Source organism: Marmota flaviventris, chromosome 13, assembly GCF_047511675.1.
Source record: "Marmota flaviventris isolate mMarFla1 chromosome 13, mMarFla1.hap1, whole genome shotgun sequence".
Lineage (NCBI taxonomy): Eukaryota > Metazoa > Chordata > Mammalia > Rodentia > Sciuridae > Marmota > Marmota flaviventris.
In genome coordinates this window covers 95,277,017-95,294,587 of record NC_092510.1, presented here as the reverse complement: position 1 = coordinate 95,294,587, position 17,571 = coordinate 95,277,017, and the positions used below count along the sequence as shown (strand labels likewise).

The 17,571-nt window shown below is 40.7% G+C and overlaps 1 protein-coding gene across 3 annotated transcripts in view; it reads left to right on the top strand.

Annotated features, from left to right (window-relative positions):
- Mapkap1 (MAPK associated protein 1) overlaps positions 1-17,571 on the top strand; it is a 230,116-nt gene that overhangs the window by 122,607 nt on the left and 89,938 nt on the right. For all 3 annotated transcript variants that reach the window (XM_027944296.2, XM_027944287.2, XM_027944306.3), the window contains exon 7: positions 16,355-16,464. In XM_027944296.2, the coding sequence (XP_027800097.2) occupies positions 16,355-16,464 (110 nt within the window). The remainder of the gene's footprint in view (positions 1-16,354; positions 16,465-17,571) is intronic.

The following is a 17,571-nucleotide window of genomic DNA, read 5'->3' as shown; positions in this document are numbered from 1 at the left end:
GATTTTTCCTGAAAAAGAGAATCATGCTACATATTGACTTATGGATATTTGGAGTCCTTTTACCCTTGAGCAAAGAAAGACCACCGAGGGCCTGGGGGTAAGCTGTGAGGAGCAGCTCCTCCAGCTTTCACGGTGGCAGTTTCATGCACTTGACTCCGAGGTCAAGTTTGGTGTACATAATAGCAAATCCCACCCCCCGCCCCCCCCACACACTTTTTCATTTCCAGGGCACCCAAAACATCAACTTTACAGAACATTTAAGATAATTTAAAATTTTTCCAATGATCCCTCCATCCTAATATTGCCATTTTCAGCTTTGTATAATCATTTCCATGGACATGTCGATTATGGCTTCCCTCTGAGCATACATGTATTTCACTTGTCCGCTTGTTCCCCACCCCCAACCCCTGCACTGGGGATTGAATCCTGGGGAACTCTACCACTAAGCTATATCCCCAGCCCTTTTTATTTTTAATTTTGAGACAGAGTATCACTGAGTTTCCCAGGTTGGCCTTGAACTTGGACTCCTCCTGTCTCAGCCTCTTGATTACAGGTTTGTGCCACTGTGTCCAGCTTTACATTATTTTTATTTAACATTAAATTTTAAATATTTCAACATCTGCTCTTGATTTCTTTCTTTCTTTTTTTTTTTTTTAGAGAGAGAGAGAGAAAGAGGATTTTTTAATATTTATTTTTCACTTCTCGGCGGACACAACATCTTTGTTTGTATGTGGTGCTAAGGATCGAACCCGGGCTGCACACATGCCAGTCGGGTGCGCTACGCTTGAGCCACACCCCAGCCCTGCTCTTGATTTCTATAGTCTGTATTTATTTGCGCCAGGGACCCACACAGAGCTAATCCTTCCCTCATGGAGATTACTAAGGGCATACAGTTGTTGAATAAATCATTTAGAATGTGATTAGCAATCTGGGTGTGGTGGCACATACCTATAATGCCCGAGATCCCGAAGGCTGAGGCAGGAAAATCACAAGACCCTGCCTCAAAATTTAAAAATAAAGGGGCTGGGGTTATAGCTCAGCGGTGGAGCGCTCGCCTCGCACATGCAAGGCCCTGGGTTCGATCCTCAGCACCACATAAAAATAAATAAATAAATAAAATAAAGTTATTAAAAATAAAAAGGACTAAAGATGTAGGTCAGTAGTAGAGCACTCCTAGGTTCAATTCCCTGTACTGGGGGACGGGGACTGGGGGGGGGGGCGGGGCAGAGTGTATCACTGATGAGTGCAATGGAACCATATCATATTTACATTGTTTCCTTGTTTGGTTTTAATGAGTAACTAATGTAATGACAGTCATTTCTGTATCCCTTTTACCCCTGTTGAATAACTTCCTAAAGATCATTTCCCATAAGTAGATTTATTGATCTGAGAGTAGAGTCTTCTTTAGACTCTTACTTTTTTTTTTTTTCCTGGCTGCCTCGCACATGCTGGGCAGGTATTCTACCACCAAGCTACATTCTCAGCCCAAGACTTTCACTTTTTATTGACAAATAGCTCTCTGAAAGATGTATCAATTTTATAATACTACCAATAGAATTCATAAAACAAATTTTTCATCATAAGGTATTTTCATAGAAGCCTTTTTACTTTACAAGATGTATATAGGGGCTTGGGGTGTGGTAGAGTCTTGCCTAGCATGCTCAAGGCCAGCACCACAGACAAAGGAAAAAAAGAAGAGGAGGAGGAGATGTGTGCAGTGGCATTTTTATAGGTTTTATATAATTAGTAATTAGAAAAATTTTTAGTACAGTAACAAATGATCATAGCAATATTTTGAACTGAAAGTCCTTTTAAAGAGAAGGGCCTGGGGGCTGGGATTGTGGCTCAGCGGTAGAGTGCTTGCCTAGCATGGGCGGGACCCGGGATCGATCCACAGCACCACATAAAACTAAAGGCATTGTGTTGTGTCCATCTACACCTAAAAAATAGATATTAAAAAAAAGAGAGAGAAGGGCATTTAAAGCAGTGATTTTGGGGTAGTGTTAGGTGGGGACTGGGGTAAATGCACCTTCCCAGGAGAGGCATCTAGGACTGCAGAGTCTTGCTGAGAACCTTCCTTCTGGGGAATGGCAGGGACCCAACGAGGTGGAGAGTAACAACAGCTCTAAAATCAATGCTCTATTTTTTTTTTCCTCCAGAATTACCCTATTTCTGCATTCCCCGCTCCCAAACATGCACCCCACTCAATCTTTTCTTATTTTAAAGTTCAGGAGAGTTTATTTGACATGTCTGGAATGTTTCTGAAAACATGAGGTAAATTGATTTTATATTTGAGCATTTAGAACAAAGGTGTCACTCAACTTTCTGTGTTTTGTTTTTTTTCTCGGTGGTCTGATGAAATAATACAGATTATTGACCATTTGCCTGTGCATTTGTTCTTGGCTTGCAACCTCCCATCCACCTTTCTGGTTCCTCTGCTAAGCTAGCAAAGTACCTACAGATGTTAGGACAGACCCAAGGGTCTCCAGGGTCAGGGTCAAAGTTTCAGAGAGGAAATCCAGCAACATGAGTAAAACCATGACTCCTTCTCTTCATTTCCCTCCTTTTATCCTAGCATCTCTTTCCCAGCAGAGAAGGGACAGAAAGAAGCTGGGAAGGCACAGCTAAAGCAGAAAGTGGGCAGTAGGTTTGACTGTAAGGAATGTACTCACTCAAAGAGCTAACTCTGGATATGTTAACTTAATTTCAAAATAGCTCAGTTTTTACTATGATCAATGTAGAGATGTGGTATTGTTCTCAGACCTGGATTTGGCCCTATGCCCTATTTTAACAAAGCCCTTGTCCTTGGCAATACCCTGGGTGTTGGTTTAGTCAGTTGGACAAACCTGCTGTCTGATTCAGCCTCTATTAGAGTGTAGTATGTAAAAGCATGGTGGTCTCTGAGTGCTGATCCTGACCTTGCCCTGGACTAGTGTGTGTGATCCTGGATAAATTATTTAACTTTCTATGGTTCATTTAAATGTGATAATAATAAGACCCACCTCACAGATTAGTTGTGAGGATTGAATGTAAAGCATTTGTCAGGTATATGTAAGTATTATCTTAAATGTTAGCTGCTATTTCTCTTATTAACAATGAAACAACCCTTTTGAGTGCAGAACTGGAGCATCAGTATTCTACAATACCCAACGCAGCTCCATTACTATAATAGGTATGCCATGTGTTTCTTTTTTTTTTTTTCCCATGTGTTTCTTAAATGGGTAACTGAAAAGATTTCTTTGCTACTTCTACTTTTTTTTGCTTCCTCTACTTACTGTTTTATTGCAGAGGAGAGACAGAGTTTAGGTGGACACTGATCATCTGGACTTAAAAAAAAATTCAAATAACTTTCACCGAATATGTGTGGGTAGTGGACTTTGTGAATCCATAGATTTTCAAATTAGTCCTCTTATGAGCAGATATCCTGAGAGATAGTAGCAAGACTACTACTACTAAGCTCCTTGAAGATGGGGAAGGCACTGATAAAGTAAATCTCTGTATCTTTAGCACCCAGCACAGGGTTTCATGGAGAAGGAACAAGGGAATCTTCAGGCATCTCAGCCTTCCAGGATAATGCTTGGCCAAGTACTGTGTCCTGCCCTGCTTTCTGAGCCCTCTTTAACTCTGTCCCTATCTTTTGAATACCCGGAGGCCTTTGGTTGCCTTCTGGCCTTATATGCCCTCATATAACCCACTGCAGGGGACTTCCATACACCATCTTTCCCTCTAAATGAGTCATCACAGGCTTTGAATTTAGGCAAACCTGGGTTCACATCACACCTCACAGTGACTTGCCCATGACTTGAGATAACTTTACTTACCTTTGTGAGTCTTAATTTTCTTCATCTATAGATGTGGATGATAAGAATTTTCTCTCTCTCTCTCTCTTTTTTTTTTTTTTCAGTTATCAGTGGACCTTTATTTGTTTACTTATATGCAGTGTGGAGAATCAAACCCAAGTGCCTCACCCATGCTAGGCAAGCACTCTGCCCCTGAGCCACAACCCCAGCCCCAAGAATTTTCTTAAATGTAATATATAGATCTCTTTTAAAGGAAAATAAATTTTCCTGAATTTAACTTCAATGCTAAGCCTTATTGTTCCCCCAAATTAGTTTTATTATAATACTGCTTAAGTACATACAAATGTAAGATTCTAGGTATAAAATTTTATAATGGATTTTTGGAATTAGGGATTGAACCCAGGGATGCTTTACCCCTGAGCTATACCCTGGTCCTTTTATTTATTTGTTTATTTTGAGACAGGATCTTGCTAATTTTCTTTAATTTTTATTGTTGGTTGTTCAAAACATTACATAGTTCTTGACAAATCATATTTCACACTTTGATTCAAGTGGATTATGAACTCCCATTTTTACCCCGGATACAGATTGCAACATCACATCAGTTACACATCCAGTGTTTTACATATTGCTATACTAGTGTCTGCTGTATTCTGCTGCCTTTCCTATCCTCTACTATCCCCCATCCCCTCCCCTCCCATCTTCTGTCTCTACCCCCTCTACTGTAATTCATTTCTTCCCCTTCTTTTTTTTCCCCCTTTCCCCTCACTTCCTCTTGTATGTAATTTTGTATAACCATGAGGGTCTCCTTCCATTTCCATGCAATTTCCCTTCTCTTTCCTTTTCCCTCCCACCTCTCACCCCTGTTTAATGTTAATCTTCTTCTCATGCTCTTCCTCCCAACTCTGTTCTTAGTTACTCTCCTTATATCAAAGAAAACATTTGGCATTTGTTTTTTAGGGATTGGCTAGCTTCACTTAGCATAATCTGTTCTAATGCCATCCATTTCCCTGCAAATTCTATGATTTTGTCATTTTTTAATGCAGAGTAATACTCCATTGTGTATAACTGCCACATTTTTTTTATCCATTCGTCTATTGAAGGGCATCTAGGTTGGTTCCACAGTCTTGCTATTGTGAATTGTGCTGCTATTAACATCGATGTAGCAGTGTCCCTGTAGCATGCTCTTTTTAGGTCTTTAGGGAATAGACCGAGAAGGGGAATAGCTGGGTCAAATGGTGGTTCCATTCCCAGCTTTCCAAGAAATCTCCATACTGCTTTCCAAATTGGCTGCACCAATTTGCAGTCCCACCAGCAATGTACAAGTGTACCCTTTTCCCCACATCCTCGCCAGCACTTGTTGTTTGACTTCATAATGGCTGCCAATCTTACTGGAGTGAGATGGTATCTTAGGGTGGTTTTGATTTGCATTTCTCTGACTGCTAGAGATGGTGAGCATTTTTTCATGTACTTATTGATTGATTGTATGTCCTCCTCTGAGAAGTGTCTGTTCAGATCCTTGGCCCATTTGTTGATTGGGTTATTCGTTTTCTTATTGTTTAATTTTTTGAGTTCTTTGTATACTCTGGATATTAGGGCTCTATCTGAAGTGTGAGGAGTAAAGATTTGTTCCCAGGATGTAGGCTCCCTATTTACCTCTCTTATTGTTTCTTTTGCTGAGAAAAAACTTTTTAGTTTGAGTAAGTCCCATTTGTTGATTCTAGTTATTAACTCTTGTGCTATGGGTGTCCTATTGAGGAATTTGGAGCCCGACCCCACAGTATGTAGATCATAGCCAACTTTTTCTTGTATCAGATGCCGTGTCTCTGATTTGATATCAAGCTCCTTGATCCATTTTGAGTTAACTTTTGTGCATGGCGAGAGAAAGGGATTCAGATTCATTTTGTTGCATATGGATTTCCAGTTTTCCCAGCACCATTTGTTGAAGATGCTATCCTTCCTCCATTTCATGCTAATTTCCCAAGGCTGGCCTCCAACTTGTCATCCTCCTGCCTTAGCCTCCTACATCACTGTGATTACAGACATGTGCCACCACATCCAGCAAGTTTCATATTTTTATACAACCTAAATAAAAATAAATAACAAAACTATAATATTAATGAAGTATTAATTAATAACCTCAATGCTGATGTTTTCCTGAAATTAAATTGATGATGTTGGGTTCAATGAATGCTAAATGTTTTTCTTGTCGACTTGAGTCTTTTGATTTTCATATGAAATATATTACCTAATTATTTGTTCTTTTAAACAATGAATCTATTTTTAACTATCAGAACATGATTCTAATGGGCCAACAGATTTATAGTGTATCTTTCCCAAATTTTAAATATTCTGTACTAGAAAAGTCTTCTTTGCCTTTGTCCCACCATATTTTTTGCTGGTGTAACCAATTCATGTTCATTCGCCAAGGTTTGTTTCAAAACTAAAGGTCTTACATCTGAAAGCACCCTCATCCCCCTCGCCACACTCCCATCCCCTGTAAACTAGGATGATTGGTCAACCTACTTTTTGCTGTCGTTGATTGATTTGTATCTAGGTGGGCTCTCTGCCTGATTGATACCTGTGCAGTGTGCCCTGGGCCCCAAAGAGCACAAATTCCTCAGATATCAGCAAGCATGTTCCAGTGGAGAACCTTGCACCCCCTGAGTTCTCCCACCATTTTTCTCTGTTGAACAAACTATTTTTGTATGCAGTTTGCAGTGGCACCATTTGACCTTTACCAAGTCTATTAGTGATGTTGAATAACTCTAGCTGCTGAAACACACAACCCCCAATCTCAACAGCTTATCCCAGGGGTTAGTAAACTTTTTCTAAAAAGGGCTAAATGATAAATATTTTAGGCTTGTGTGTCATATAGTTTCTGTAACTCAAGTCTGCCATTGTAGTATAAGAGTACCAACAGACCACACAGAGGCAATGTGCATAGGACAGATTTGTCAACCTTTGGCTTATTCTAGTAAGTTTCTCTCTTATTCACATATGTCTGACCAGAGTCAGGTCGCTCTCCTGGGTATTTCTTCTCTAAGCAGTGATTCAGGGTTCCCTTATTATTGTGAAGAAAGAAGAACATGGAAGATTGAGAGTGACCTACATATCTCATATATGTGCTGGGTGTGCATATTTGTATGTGTAGAGTGACACATCATAGATATAGACATACACTTTGCTTTTAGTTCAGTGATAATCATATATATGATAATCACACATATATGATTTAAATGGAAGAATTACATCTATAAATTTGATTTTTGTTGAGCTAATATCAAAGTTTTAAATTCTCAAATGGCCTGTGAACTCATCTCTTGACTCTTGAACCACAGAAAATGCTGCTGCAAGGATTAATATTGACTCAGACCCTGATATGTAGGAAGTATTACATATTTACTACTCTTATTTCTGTCAGAGATCTTTTTTTAATCAGTCTGAATAATTTACACTAAGATATAAATGGACTTTAACCTTCTTTTGGGTTATTTTTTATTGCATAATTAGTATATATTTGTTATAGAAAAATGAGAAAATAGATCTGTGTTTCTTCATACAAAAGAAGATCTTAAGACTGTGGATGTAGTTGAGGGGTAGAATACTTGCCTAGCAGTGCATAAGGCCCTGGGTTTGATCCCTAGCATCACCCCATCAGCCCCGCACCCCCCCACACGCAAAAAAAAAAAAAAAAAGAAAAAAGAAAGATAATTTAAAATTTCCCTTCCTTCTATTATGCAAAGATAATTAATACTTATATTTTATAACTGCTTACATTTTAGAAGAGTAACTAGTTAACTTAAATGAATCCTTATGGACAAATGTTCTGTGGGAAAGAATGGAAGTTAGTTGTTTGGGTCTTCCTGGTACGCCTGGATCTAGCCTTTTCAAGGCCCTTTGGCCCCAGGAAAACTCTGGTCCTGGAGTTGTATTTGAGAAAAGAGAATGGATTATTGTAAATTTGTAAATTAGGAGCCTGCTAATGAAAACTGCCTCCTTAACAAATCTCCTGGTGAATTTCTAAGGTATCCATTGTTCTTGATTGATTTTGGATAGAGCAAATATGTTTCTAAATAGGAATCCCTAAGTTTCTAACTACTGATCACTTTAAGCCTAAACACTGAAGATGGCTGGATATTGGGAGTATGGGAGTGGATTGTAGGTAGGGATAGAAGGGAGGGAGAAGGTGGGAGGAATGGGAGGAGTTTGGGCTTATCCAGGCCAGATAAGAGCTGGATCTCAGATGGTGCCCAACATCGGAAGACTTGCTCCTTGCCAGCAAGGATCAAGCCCAAACCTGCTAATTCTCTAGAACATAGTAAGACGAGGGAGGGACCTGCCCTGTCCAACTCCTTCTTCCATCCCCTAGAACAGGGATAATTCAACCAGCAACTGAACTGAGCTCACAAATAACAATGACAAAAGCAACTGTGATAGGGTTCTTACATTACATTTGTTGATATTAATGTTTCACACCAGGATCATCCTCTAGAATGGGGAAGGGGTTTTAAGGGAAGAAAAATCAAGGCCACTAAAATGGACAGAACCCCTTAGGTTAGAAGTCAGTAAGAACAGTTAAACTGCCTTCCTAAAGTATGTGCTTTCCTTAAAATATTTAATGGATTAGATGAGCGTGGAGAAGGAACAGTTCTAACTAAGAGCTGCGACTGAATGAAATCCAGTTAGGGTTTTGCTAATGAGTAGAGAGCCATTGGATTAAGAGTGGAAGGTCTTTCACCAGAAACTCGGCCATCCACAGGACTCCCAGAGACTGTCTTGCCTTCTCTTGGCTCTGCAACCAAGGGGAAGGTGAGCTCTTTTTCTTAAAGAGTCATGCCCCAGATTCATTGCTCTTTCCTGCATGAGGGCTTTTCCAAAGAGCCTACAGATAAGTTTGCCTTTTTTGATGGTATCTCCAAAGTATACCCTAAGTGATCAAACCTTTGTTAAACAGTGTGTCATTAGCTTGAAGCCTCCTCTGCTCTTAGATGGCATTGCTGTGGTCTGGAAAGGAAGAGGAGGGGGAGAAGAAAGCATTTTTACACCAGTTCATGCTACTAACAGACTTCTTTTCATTTATACCTTATAAGAAACTCATTTTTATAACTAATATAAGCTGAGGGTCAGAGAGAGGCACTTCAAGGTCACACAGTTTGGTAAGAGGCAGAGCTAACATAGAATAAGAAATAAAATAAGATATTGGTGCATTCTTTGTAACCAGGCCTGACAACATGTGTGTAAATTATCCTAGTTATTTATTGTTTGCTCCAGTCATAGAGGACTAACTGTGTGTTTCTTTTCATTCTGTCGAATTAGCAAACATTTTCATTGTCCAGATTGTCCTTATGTGTGGAAATGTAACATATGCAGCCTATTTAATTTTGTATTTGCAAATCTGACTTGATTTCCTTTTTGGCAACAGCTACTGTCTAGAGAAAAGAAAAGATTTTTCTTTGTGTCTGTTTATACTGACAGAAATATTGGAGTAAGTAATAAACATGGAAAGCATTAATTACATACTTCTAAGAATTTAAAGGTCAGACAAGCTAAATATGTATGTTTTGCTCACTGGAATGTTTGTCTACTGAAATTGTGCCAGGATATGCTTTGTTCCTACAATAAAGGCACTGATTTTAGATAGCCATCAACTTACTTTGGTATCCAAAAATTATACCAGATTGTGCTTTAGTCACTATATCTCTTAAAAGTTTAGGGCCCATATTTCTGATGTGAATGTGATTTGTTTCATAATACACCCTCTTTGGCCATGTTTCGTTACTTTGTCTCATTTTGATTTCTTCTGTTCTCCCCTCAGCTTACTTGGAGTCTGTCAGCTGCTGCTATGTACATGTCAGACTCGTGGCTTGTAATGTTTATTAATACAGTGTCAGTCTTGCTGCTGAAAAAACTGTGATGCTTCTCAGAAGGTTGCAATAGAACGAAGCGTTTGATTTCCAGATTCTGTCTGCACTGCATGGTGAATACATTCTCAGATGTTATGCAGTTCACTGACCTGACAGTTATGGAACCCCGCCTGGGACCCCATTTCAGCAGGACATATTTGAACAGAAACAGTTTGCAAAACTTTACACACTTAAACTCCTGCCAAGGCAAACTGTTAGCCACTTGAGTTTGTTATAAATACCCAGTGGCAGTGGTTGGAAGTAGCCCACGGTGTGTTTTATATTCTGAACTGAATGTGAATGTCTTTGCGGTTATATAGAGTAGTAAATAATTGAGTTTGATTAGGGAGAGGGACCTCATTATCCCCCACCTGTGCCCAGCTGGAAGGGGAGGGTCGAAATGAAGCCATTAGCTGTCTCTCTTACTGGCATCTCAAAGAGCTCAAATACATCTGTGTCTTATTTTCTTTTCTGGCACAATCAGTCGAGCAAGCTAAGCAGGCATGACCGGATTTGGCAAGTCCCAAGGACTCTGGCAAAGATACACAAGGAGAAGGCGGAGGGCAGTCATTTTGGCTTCTCACTGCCCATTAGTCTAGCGAGTTATGTTTTTGGAAAATGTCTGTTTTGAAAAAGAGTACTTTGTCCAATGTCAAACATCACATGCTCACACAATGCGCTTTGATCTTTTTAAAAAAATTTGGTCAATGCAAGGGGAAACAAACTGTGGCATTCACACTCGTATGAACTCTCTTTATGGATAAAGTAATACCCGAAGGACTTACTTTAACGCAGGCATGCTGCAGTTATTACAAGGCTTTCTCTTGCTCATATGTTTTCATCTTCTATCTTGAAGTGCTAGGGAATGAACATGCATAGAAGTGGGACCAGAGCAGGACGGGACCAGAGGAGTGCATCTTCAGCATTGTGCATCTTCAGGACTAGAGGACTAAGTGATGTTCATGGCAGCCTTGTCCCACCTCTGGAAAAGGAGACTGTGGCTCATGAAACGTGGCAACTCCAAGGTCTTTCAAGAAAGGCTCATGTAGGATGTGGGGGTGATCTGGCCGTAACATCTGTCACCCCATCTATCACCAGAGCTGATTTGGCTGAGCTGGCTAGTTAAGCAGGTGTCCCCTTCCTCCTTCACTGTTCCATATTCGACCCTCCCAAAGCTGCGCACTCGGTCAGAGAGTATGACCTTCCCCAATAGAGAAGGACTGTCCTTCGGTCAAGGGTATATGTGTAGCTGTGTGCCCCTGCTAGAACCTCCAAACAAGCTCTCAAGAAAGGATCTTATAGGTTGTGTAGTTAGTCTGAGAGTCAGGACATTTATAATCAAAATGAATTTGTTGAAGGGGAGGTCAACAAATTTTCCATGGGTTGGTCAGTGTTCTAGTCTGAAGGATGTGCTTTCTGGAAGTCTCTTCTTTCACCAAGTCCCTGCGCCTCCTTTCTGAGCTGTTGAGGGGTTAAAACAGGTTTCAGAGTCTTGCCATCCTAGGGTTAAGGCTCCTGCACGACTTGTTAGCTATGTAGCTCCTTAACCTGGCCAAACCTCAGCTTTCCTTGCTGTCACACAGGACCAGTAATAGCACCTACCTTTCAGGGAGGGTTATGTAAATAAAGTAAGTGTTCAGTAAATGTTGACTTACCATTGTGTCTCATTACATATTACTTCTCTGTGTATATGAAGAAAAGTCTGTAAACTCTAATATATTAGTTGTTGCTTAATTAAATATTTCTTCTCTGACAGGCATTGTGGTAAGCACTTTAGAAGTATAGTCTTTCAGTCCATGAATTATCATCATCCACATTGTCCATGAGAAAATGAAGTCAGAGTGATTATGTTGTTTACCCAATGAAGGCAGAGCTGAGACTTCAAACCAGCCACTTTATTCCAGATCTGGCTGCACTCTGCTGCCTTCTGGTGTTGCCACCATCTTTCTTGGCATGCCGTAAACCTTGCAACAGTGTTTGAGACATCGTCCCCACTGGAAAGCTTCTCTAACTCCCCTCACCTGCGTGTGGCTGGATCAAGAGCCCCCAAGTCTCAGCAAGACCCTGAGATTGTCTCTGACTTTGTGCTGATCACAGAGAATTATAATAATTTGTTGGCTTCTTTGACTTTTGCTTCCACTGGACTGTGCTACCTAGTTAGTAGCCATATTTTATATTTCTGGATCCAAAATAGGATCATTAAAGAAGAATGACCTCAGGTGAATTACCTGATGCTGCCGGCTTCAGTTTCTGTAAAATGCTATAATAATATGTATTTTAGGATTGTGTGTGTGTGTGTGTGTGCACGCGCACACACTTAAAACAGCACTAGGTACATAGTAAACTTCAATAAATAGTAATTGTGGCTATTATTTTTGTGATTGGTAACCAAGGGGCATTGTTAAACGTGAACAGTGTATATAGTGTGCTGATCAGAAATCTCTTAATTAACCTCACTGAATTTCTCTGCCCCACAATGAATTTTGACTTCCATCATCTCCATCCACGACAAGTGAGTTAAGTCAAGTTAGAGTACACCAGTGGTTTACTCTCTCAAAAAGGAAGGCTGTGGGGCTGGGATTGTAGCTCAGTGGTAGAACACTTGCCTAGCATGCGTGAGGCACTGGGTTCAATTCTCAGCACTGCATGTAAATCAATAAATAAAAAATAAAGGTCCATCAACAACTAAAATAATATTTTCTTTTAACAAAAGGAAGGCTGTGTAAATGGAGCCCCAGCGTACTCTCCTTTGATCCTCAGGGAAGTTTTGCTTCCTGGGCCATTACTTGCTGATAGTGCCCCTAAATGTTGCCACCAAGCCCAGCAAATCAACACATTTTACTGCTCCATTGTTATCAGCTACATGCAATCAGTATTGAGATCTATTCCTCCAGTAAGCAATCTCTGTATAGGAGCATTAAATCTCTGTATAGGAGCATTATGGGACCACACGGAGCCTCTTCTCTTGAGGTGGTGACTTGGATCTTGGGGGTCAAAGAGAACTAACATTAGGAAACGTCTTTGACCAAGTGCCGGCCTTAGTGCCAGGTGCTTGGCATTTGTTGTATATATCAGCCTCATGGCAGTTCTGAGGGGAAGTCGCTTCCTTGTTTCCTGGACGCAGCTGAGGGAAGCATTTAGTCAGCCATGGAATCAGGATTTCAGTCAAAGGGCTTTAACTCCCAGCCCATGTGTTTTCCTCTCCAATATGTTGCCTTCCCACTTGGGTTCTGGTTCCAGATCTATAACCATACAAAGAACCTACGCTTTTCAGATGAAGATCTGGGCCCCTGTTTTCTGTGTGTCTTGGGCACCTCTGGTTTCCTGCTTTGTGGAGAAATGCTCCTGTGTTGGGTTAATGCTAGTGTCAGAACTTCCCTATGGCAACTTAGAGGATTTGCACGGGCACAGAGCGAATTCCTCAAGTGAGTAATCTCTTTTTAAAATGCCCGTACATTTTTCAGTGGTTACAGACTTGACAGGGCCTAGCTTTGAATTGACTGAAGCACTCCTGGCAGCATTTAGTCAGCTCCCTGAAGTGGAGTTTCATCTTGGACTAGCACAGGCAGCCCAGGAGCGGTGGAATGCCCTCCTCTGGGAAGCAAGCTGCCTGTCTACAAGGGGAGCAGTTTCTGAGCCAAGAAACTGGGTCTGTATATGGCCTGCTGGTCCGTTTGAGCTGGTCACCTGTGTGCAGGTCACAGCCCAGGGGAAGGAAGGTGGGACTAGTAGCACACATTTGCTTCAGAACCATTGTCTTCTCAGTCTCAGATCCAAAGCCTTCCATGAAATAAGAGTGGCTTTAAAAGATGTATTTCAAAAGACTTTTCAGAAAGCCCATAAAAAACCCTGGATGTAAAGAAATGAGGCATAAAACCCAGACTGTTTGGAAGTCAAGCTGAAAATTGGGGTAGCAAGTCTCCATTTCCACTTATTAAATGGAAGAATAACTTAACAGTAGCATCCAGATGGATTCTGAGAACTCTTTGGTTTTAGAAGCCTTTAGGTGTTTTACTCAGAAGCCCAAGTGCTGCCCACTTGAGCCCCTGCAGTGCTGCGGAGGAGGCACAAGAGCCAACATCTGTGCTGGTCTGGGGGACAAGGAGTGGAGTGTGGGAGTGACTCGAGGAAACTTTCATTAAGTCTGGTGTAGTGTGCATTGTGCGGGGCAGAGCCTCTTTCTCCTCTTAATGTGCAGGTTTTTACAGAAATGGAACCCCAGAGTGAGATACTGCACACTCGCAAAGGCACATTCCGAGTGCCGTGCGTGCCCCTGCCCGTTGCTCTTGTTTTCATTTTCCTCTCGTGAACCTTGCTACCCTGGCTTCAGCACGGAGGCTGTAAAGGAAGATGGAGAGCCGAGTTACCTCAGAATGATCACTATCGTTAACATTCACGGGTGGTTCACTTATCATTCCTGACTGCACAGACATGGCAGCCGCTCGGAAGCGTCCGCAGGTGTAGCATGGTGATACATATTACATTGTGCCACAATGGATTTATGTATTCTGTAACAAAAGAAAAGTGTAATGAAAAAATACAGAAGGTAATCCTTTATTCCTCCACCACACAATTTATCAGTAATGCCTGTGGATGATAAGTGCCAGGGATTTCCTCTGCTTGCTTTAACCTTGTCACCTAGGTACGTTTTGGTAAAATGACAGAAAAATACAGACTGGGGATTTTCCTCTGTTCAAAAATATTTTAAAAGGACACTTTTAATTTATGGACGTTAGTCCAAACACAAGGCTTCCTTTTGAGCTTTTAGTCTGCCTTTGCTGAAAAAGATGAACGCCTTGGCTTGAGGTAAGAATATCAGCCAGTAGCAGATCAGGAAAGAAAGAAAGCATTTTATAAGCAGACTCAGATCTACAGTACTTGAAGTAGAACCCGGATGGGTGGGGAGTTCTTGAGGTCTAGGCAGGACTAGTTTGTGAGTGCCCAAGAACTTGTATTCCCGTTCAGCCCTGCTGGTCCATCGCCCTACATATTGCCACAGATGGAGCACACACTGACTTCCGAGGAGAAAGCTGGGGAAGGCAAATCTGAACGTGGTTGATTGGCATTTGTTCCAAACATACACTGGCCTAGTGCCAGAACAAATACCCCAAGTTTTTAAATGTCCAAGGCACTTTACATTTCAGTACTCTTGCCAAAGGATCACTTATGCATCACTCCCTAAATATAGTTTTTTTTTTTTTTTTAAAAAGAGCTATTTCTTATTTTGCTTTGATCAGTAAAATAAACTTTTAAAGATTGTTCTGGGATAGGGTCCAGCTTCTGAGGTAAAGAATGGCCAGGGCTCAGGCATGATTCAGTAACAGAGTGTTCAGTAAAATTAGCTTGACAGTTCTCAGGCCTGCTGTTCGATAGCAAGAACTTGACCAAGTTAAAATGGATGATCATGCTGGCCAGACCAGCATCAGTTTTGCTTTTTAACAAATGGAATGTCAGAGATTAAATAGCCATCCGTATGGAGAGGAGGGTTGTGATATGTCTCTGTATTAGGGAAGCAAATTGGGTTCTTGGTTTTGATATTGGCCCCTCGCCCCTGTGGAGAGCCAGCCACCTGGTTGGGTCCAACCTAGACTTCAGGCCCCTTCCCAGTCTATCCTACCTTTGAGAAGCTTTTCCAGGATTTAGCTTGGGGCTTTGGCTTTTCTTTCAGATTTCTTGTCAATAGGAAGTTCTGCCATGTTTTTTGGCCATGTTCCCCTTTGAGAGTCTTACAGGGAAATGGGAATGTGACCAGACTCCTCTTGGCAATTCCCGTGTTCCATAGTTGGAAACTTGGGTCCTGCTTGTTACACGAATTACTTGGAATGGTCCCGTTTTGTTCCTTTGCCCAAGCGTAGTGGGTAATAGTTAGGATACTTGCTTTTGCAATTAACAGTCTTGGTGAGGTTTATACCTCACCCAGGAGTTGGGCTGCTGTTTTTGACTACTTGTTCTTTAGCTATTTTCCCCTTAGATGAAGTCCCCTACCCCTACCTAATTTGATCGACTAGAAGCTTACAAGTGGTGTTAATTCTTTGTCTTATAATAGTTTGTGCATCAGGTAATATTTTGTTTGTCTTTTTAGGACTAAGTAGATGAAAACATTCCTACTGACATGTACACAAACTCTATATTTAATAATACACATAAAGAGAGATGTATGCTTTGCTAGGCGGTTAAAAAAGCCTTTTCTTTTTCTGCATCTAAATTGCTTTGGGGTGTCCTTTCCCCCAGCCTTCATGATGCTTTTCCTCCAGGGCTTGTTATTCCAATGGCAGGATCTGCCTGCAGTGACATCTGCTGACATGCCAAGTTTACCAATTGTCAGTCCTCGCTGCAGGATTTGACTGAGGAGCCAGCACCAGGAACCCACAGTATTACTGACTCACACAGACCTATTAGTTTCAATTTGAGATGAATCGGGAAAAAAAAAAATACCCTAACCCTGACCTCTCTTTCATTTGGAACTTCTTATACTTCAGTATCTCCCTCCCTGCATTAGAAGTAGATTAAATTTAACCTATTTTTAGGTAATTGACACTAATAATTGATTTACACTTAGTTTAAAACTTTCTGAAACACGATAAAGATTGTAGTAATGTCCCTCTGGTTGAATGTTTGTGATGATTTAACGTTTGTCTTTTCCTGCAGAAATGCTGCTCATGGATTCTCCCTCATTCAGGTGGACAACACCAAGGTCACCATGAAGGAGATCTTGCTGAAGGCAGTGAAGCGAAGAAAAGGATCCCAGAAGATATCAGGTGGGAGAGTAGAATCCAACCCAGCAGCAGAAGCTTAACCCTTAGTGAAAAGGGCTGTGTGTAATGGCTGGCTGGGTTGTTTCAGATATCATTGCTAGGAGGTTTGGTTAGCAGGTCTACAGCACCAAAACAAAACACAAATAATTCAACTCCCACCCCTCCCCCCACCAACCAAACCCCAGCTGGGCCTTAGGAAGGGATTGGGTCAGGGACATATGTGTGAAGAATATGTTCATATCAGTTATGGACATTCCGTCATTAATAATTTGTGGTAAATTAAGACAGAGCTACTTGTGTTAACCATTAGTTGATGTAAAGCTGTCTTAAAAACTGAATCAATCCTGAACTTGAATTAATGCTTTTAATTTCATGTTTTCACATAATTTTTCAAAGGAGAACTTTTAATTACTAGTGTTTAAGATATGGAAAAAAATAGAAGAAAAAAATTTCATTTTTACCAAATGAAGACAACCTTTAAAAATCTTTTTTAAAGATAAGTCACTTTATGGATACAAATACGTATTAGTCTCTTAACTCTTCACTCCCCGACTTGGTGTAGAAAATAGGCTTCTGATCCTAGCTATGATATTTAAAGAATATAGGGGGAAAATATTGCTGGTATTGAGAAATAATTATCTTGAGAAATAGCTCAAAGATTTGTCATACCACAGACAACTTTAATATAAATCAACCTATGTATGACATGTCAAAGAGCTTTGTAAATAAAAAGACTTCTTAAACACCTGATTTCACCTTTTGGAAAGGATAAAAAAACATTGCTCGTAATGAAGAAAATAGTTTTGTGCTCTTTTTAAGGGAAAGCATATAATCTGTTCCAGATTTAATTAGCTATCTTCAGATGAAAGCTGAAGTTTTAATAAAAGTTAGAAGAGATAACACAGTGAAGGACACGGATGAGCTGTCTCAAGGCCATATTCCAGGGGAACGATAAGAGCTGTAAAAAATGGCAGAGGAGAGCAATTGAATGGAGCAATGAAAATCTGATTCTCATAAAAAAGAGAGAGAGAGAGAGATGCTGGTAGGGGCGGTTGTAGATGAGACCTGCTAGCGTCTGCAAGCAATTTGGATGCTTGCCAGGAGTCATTG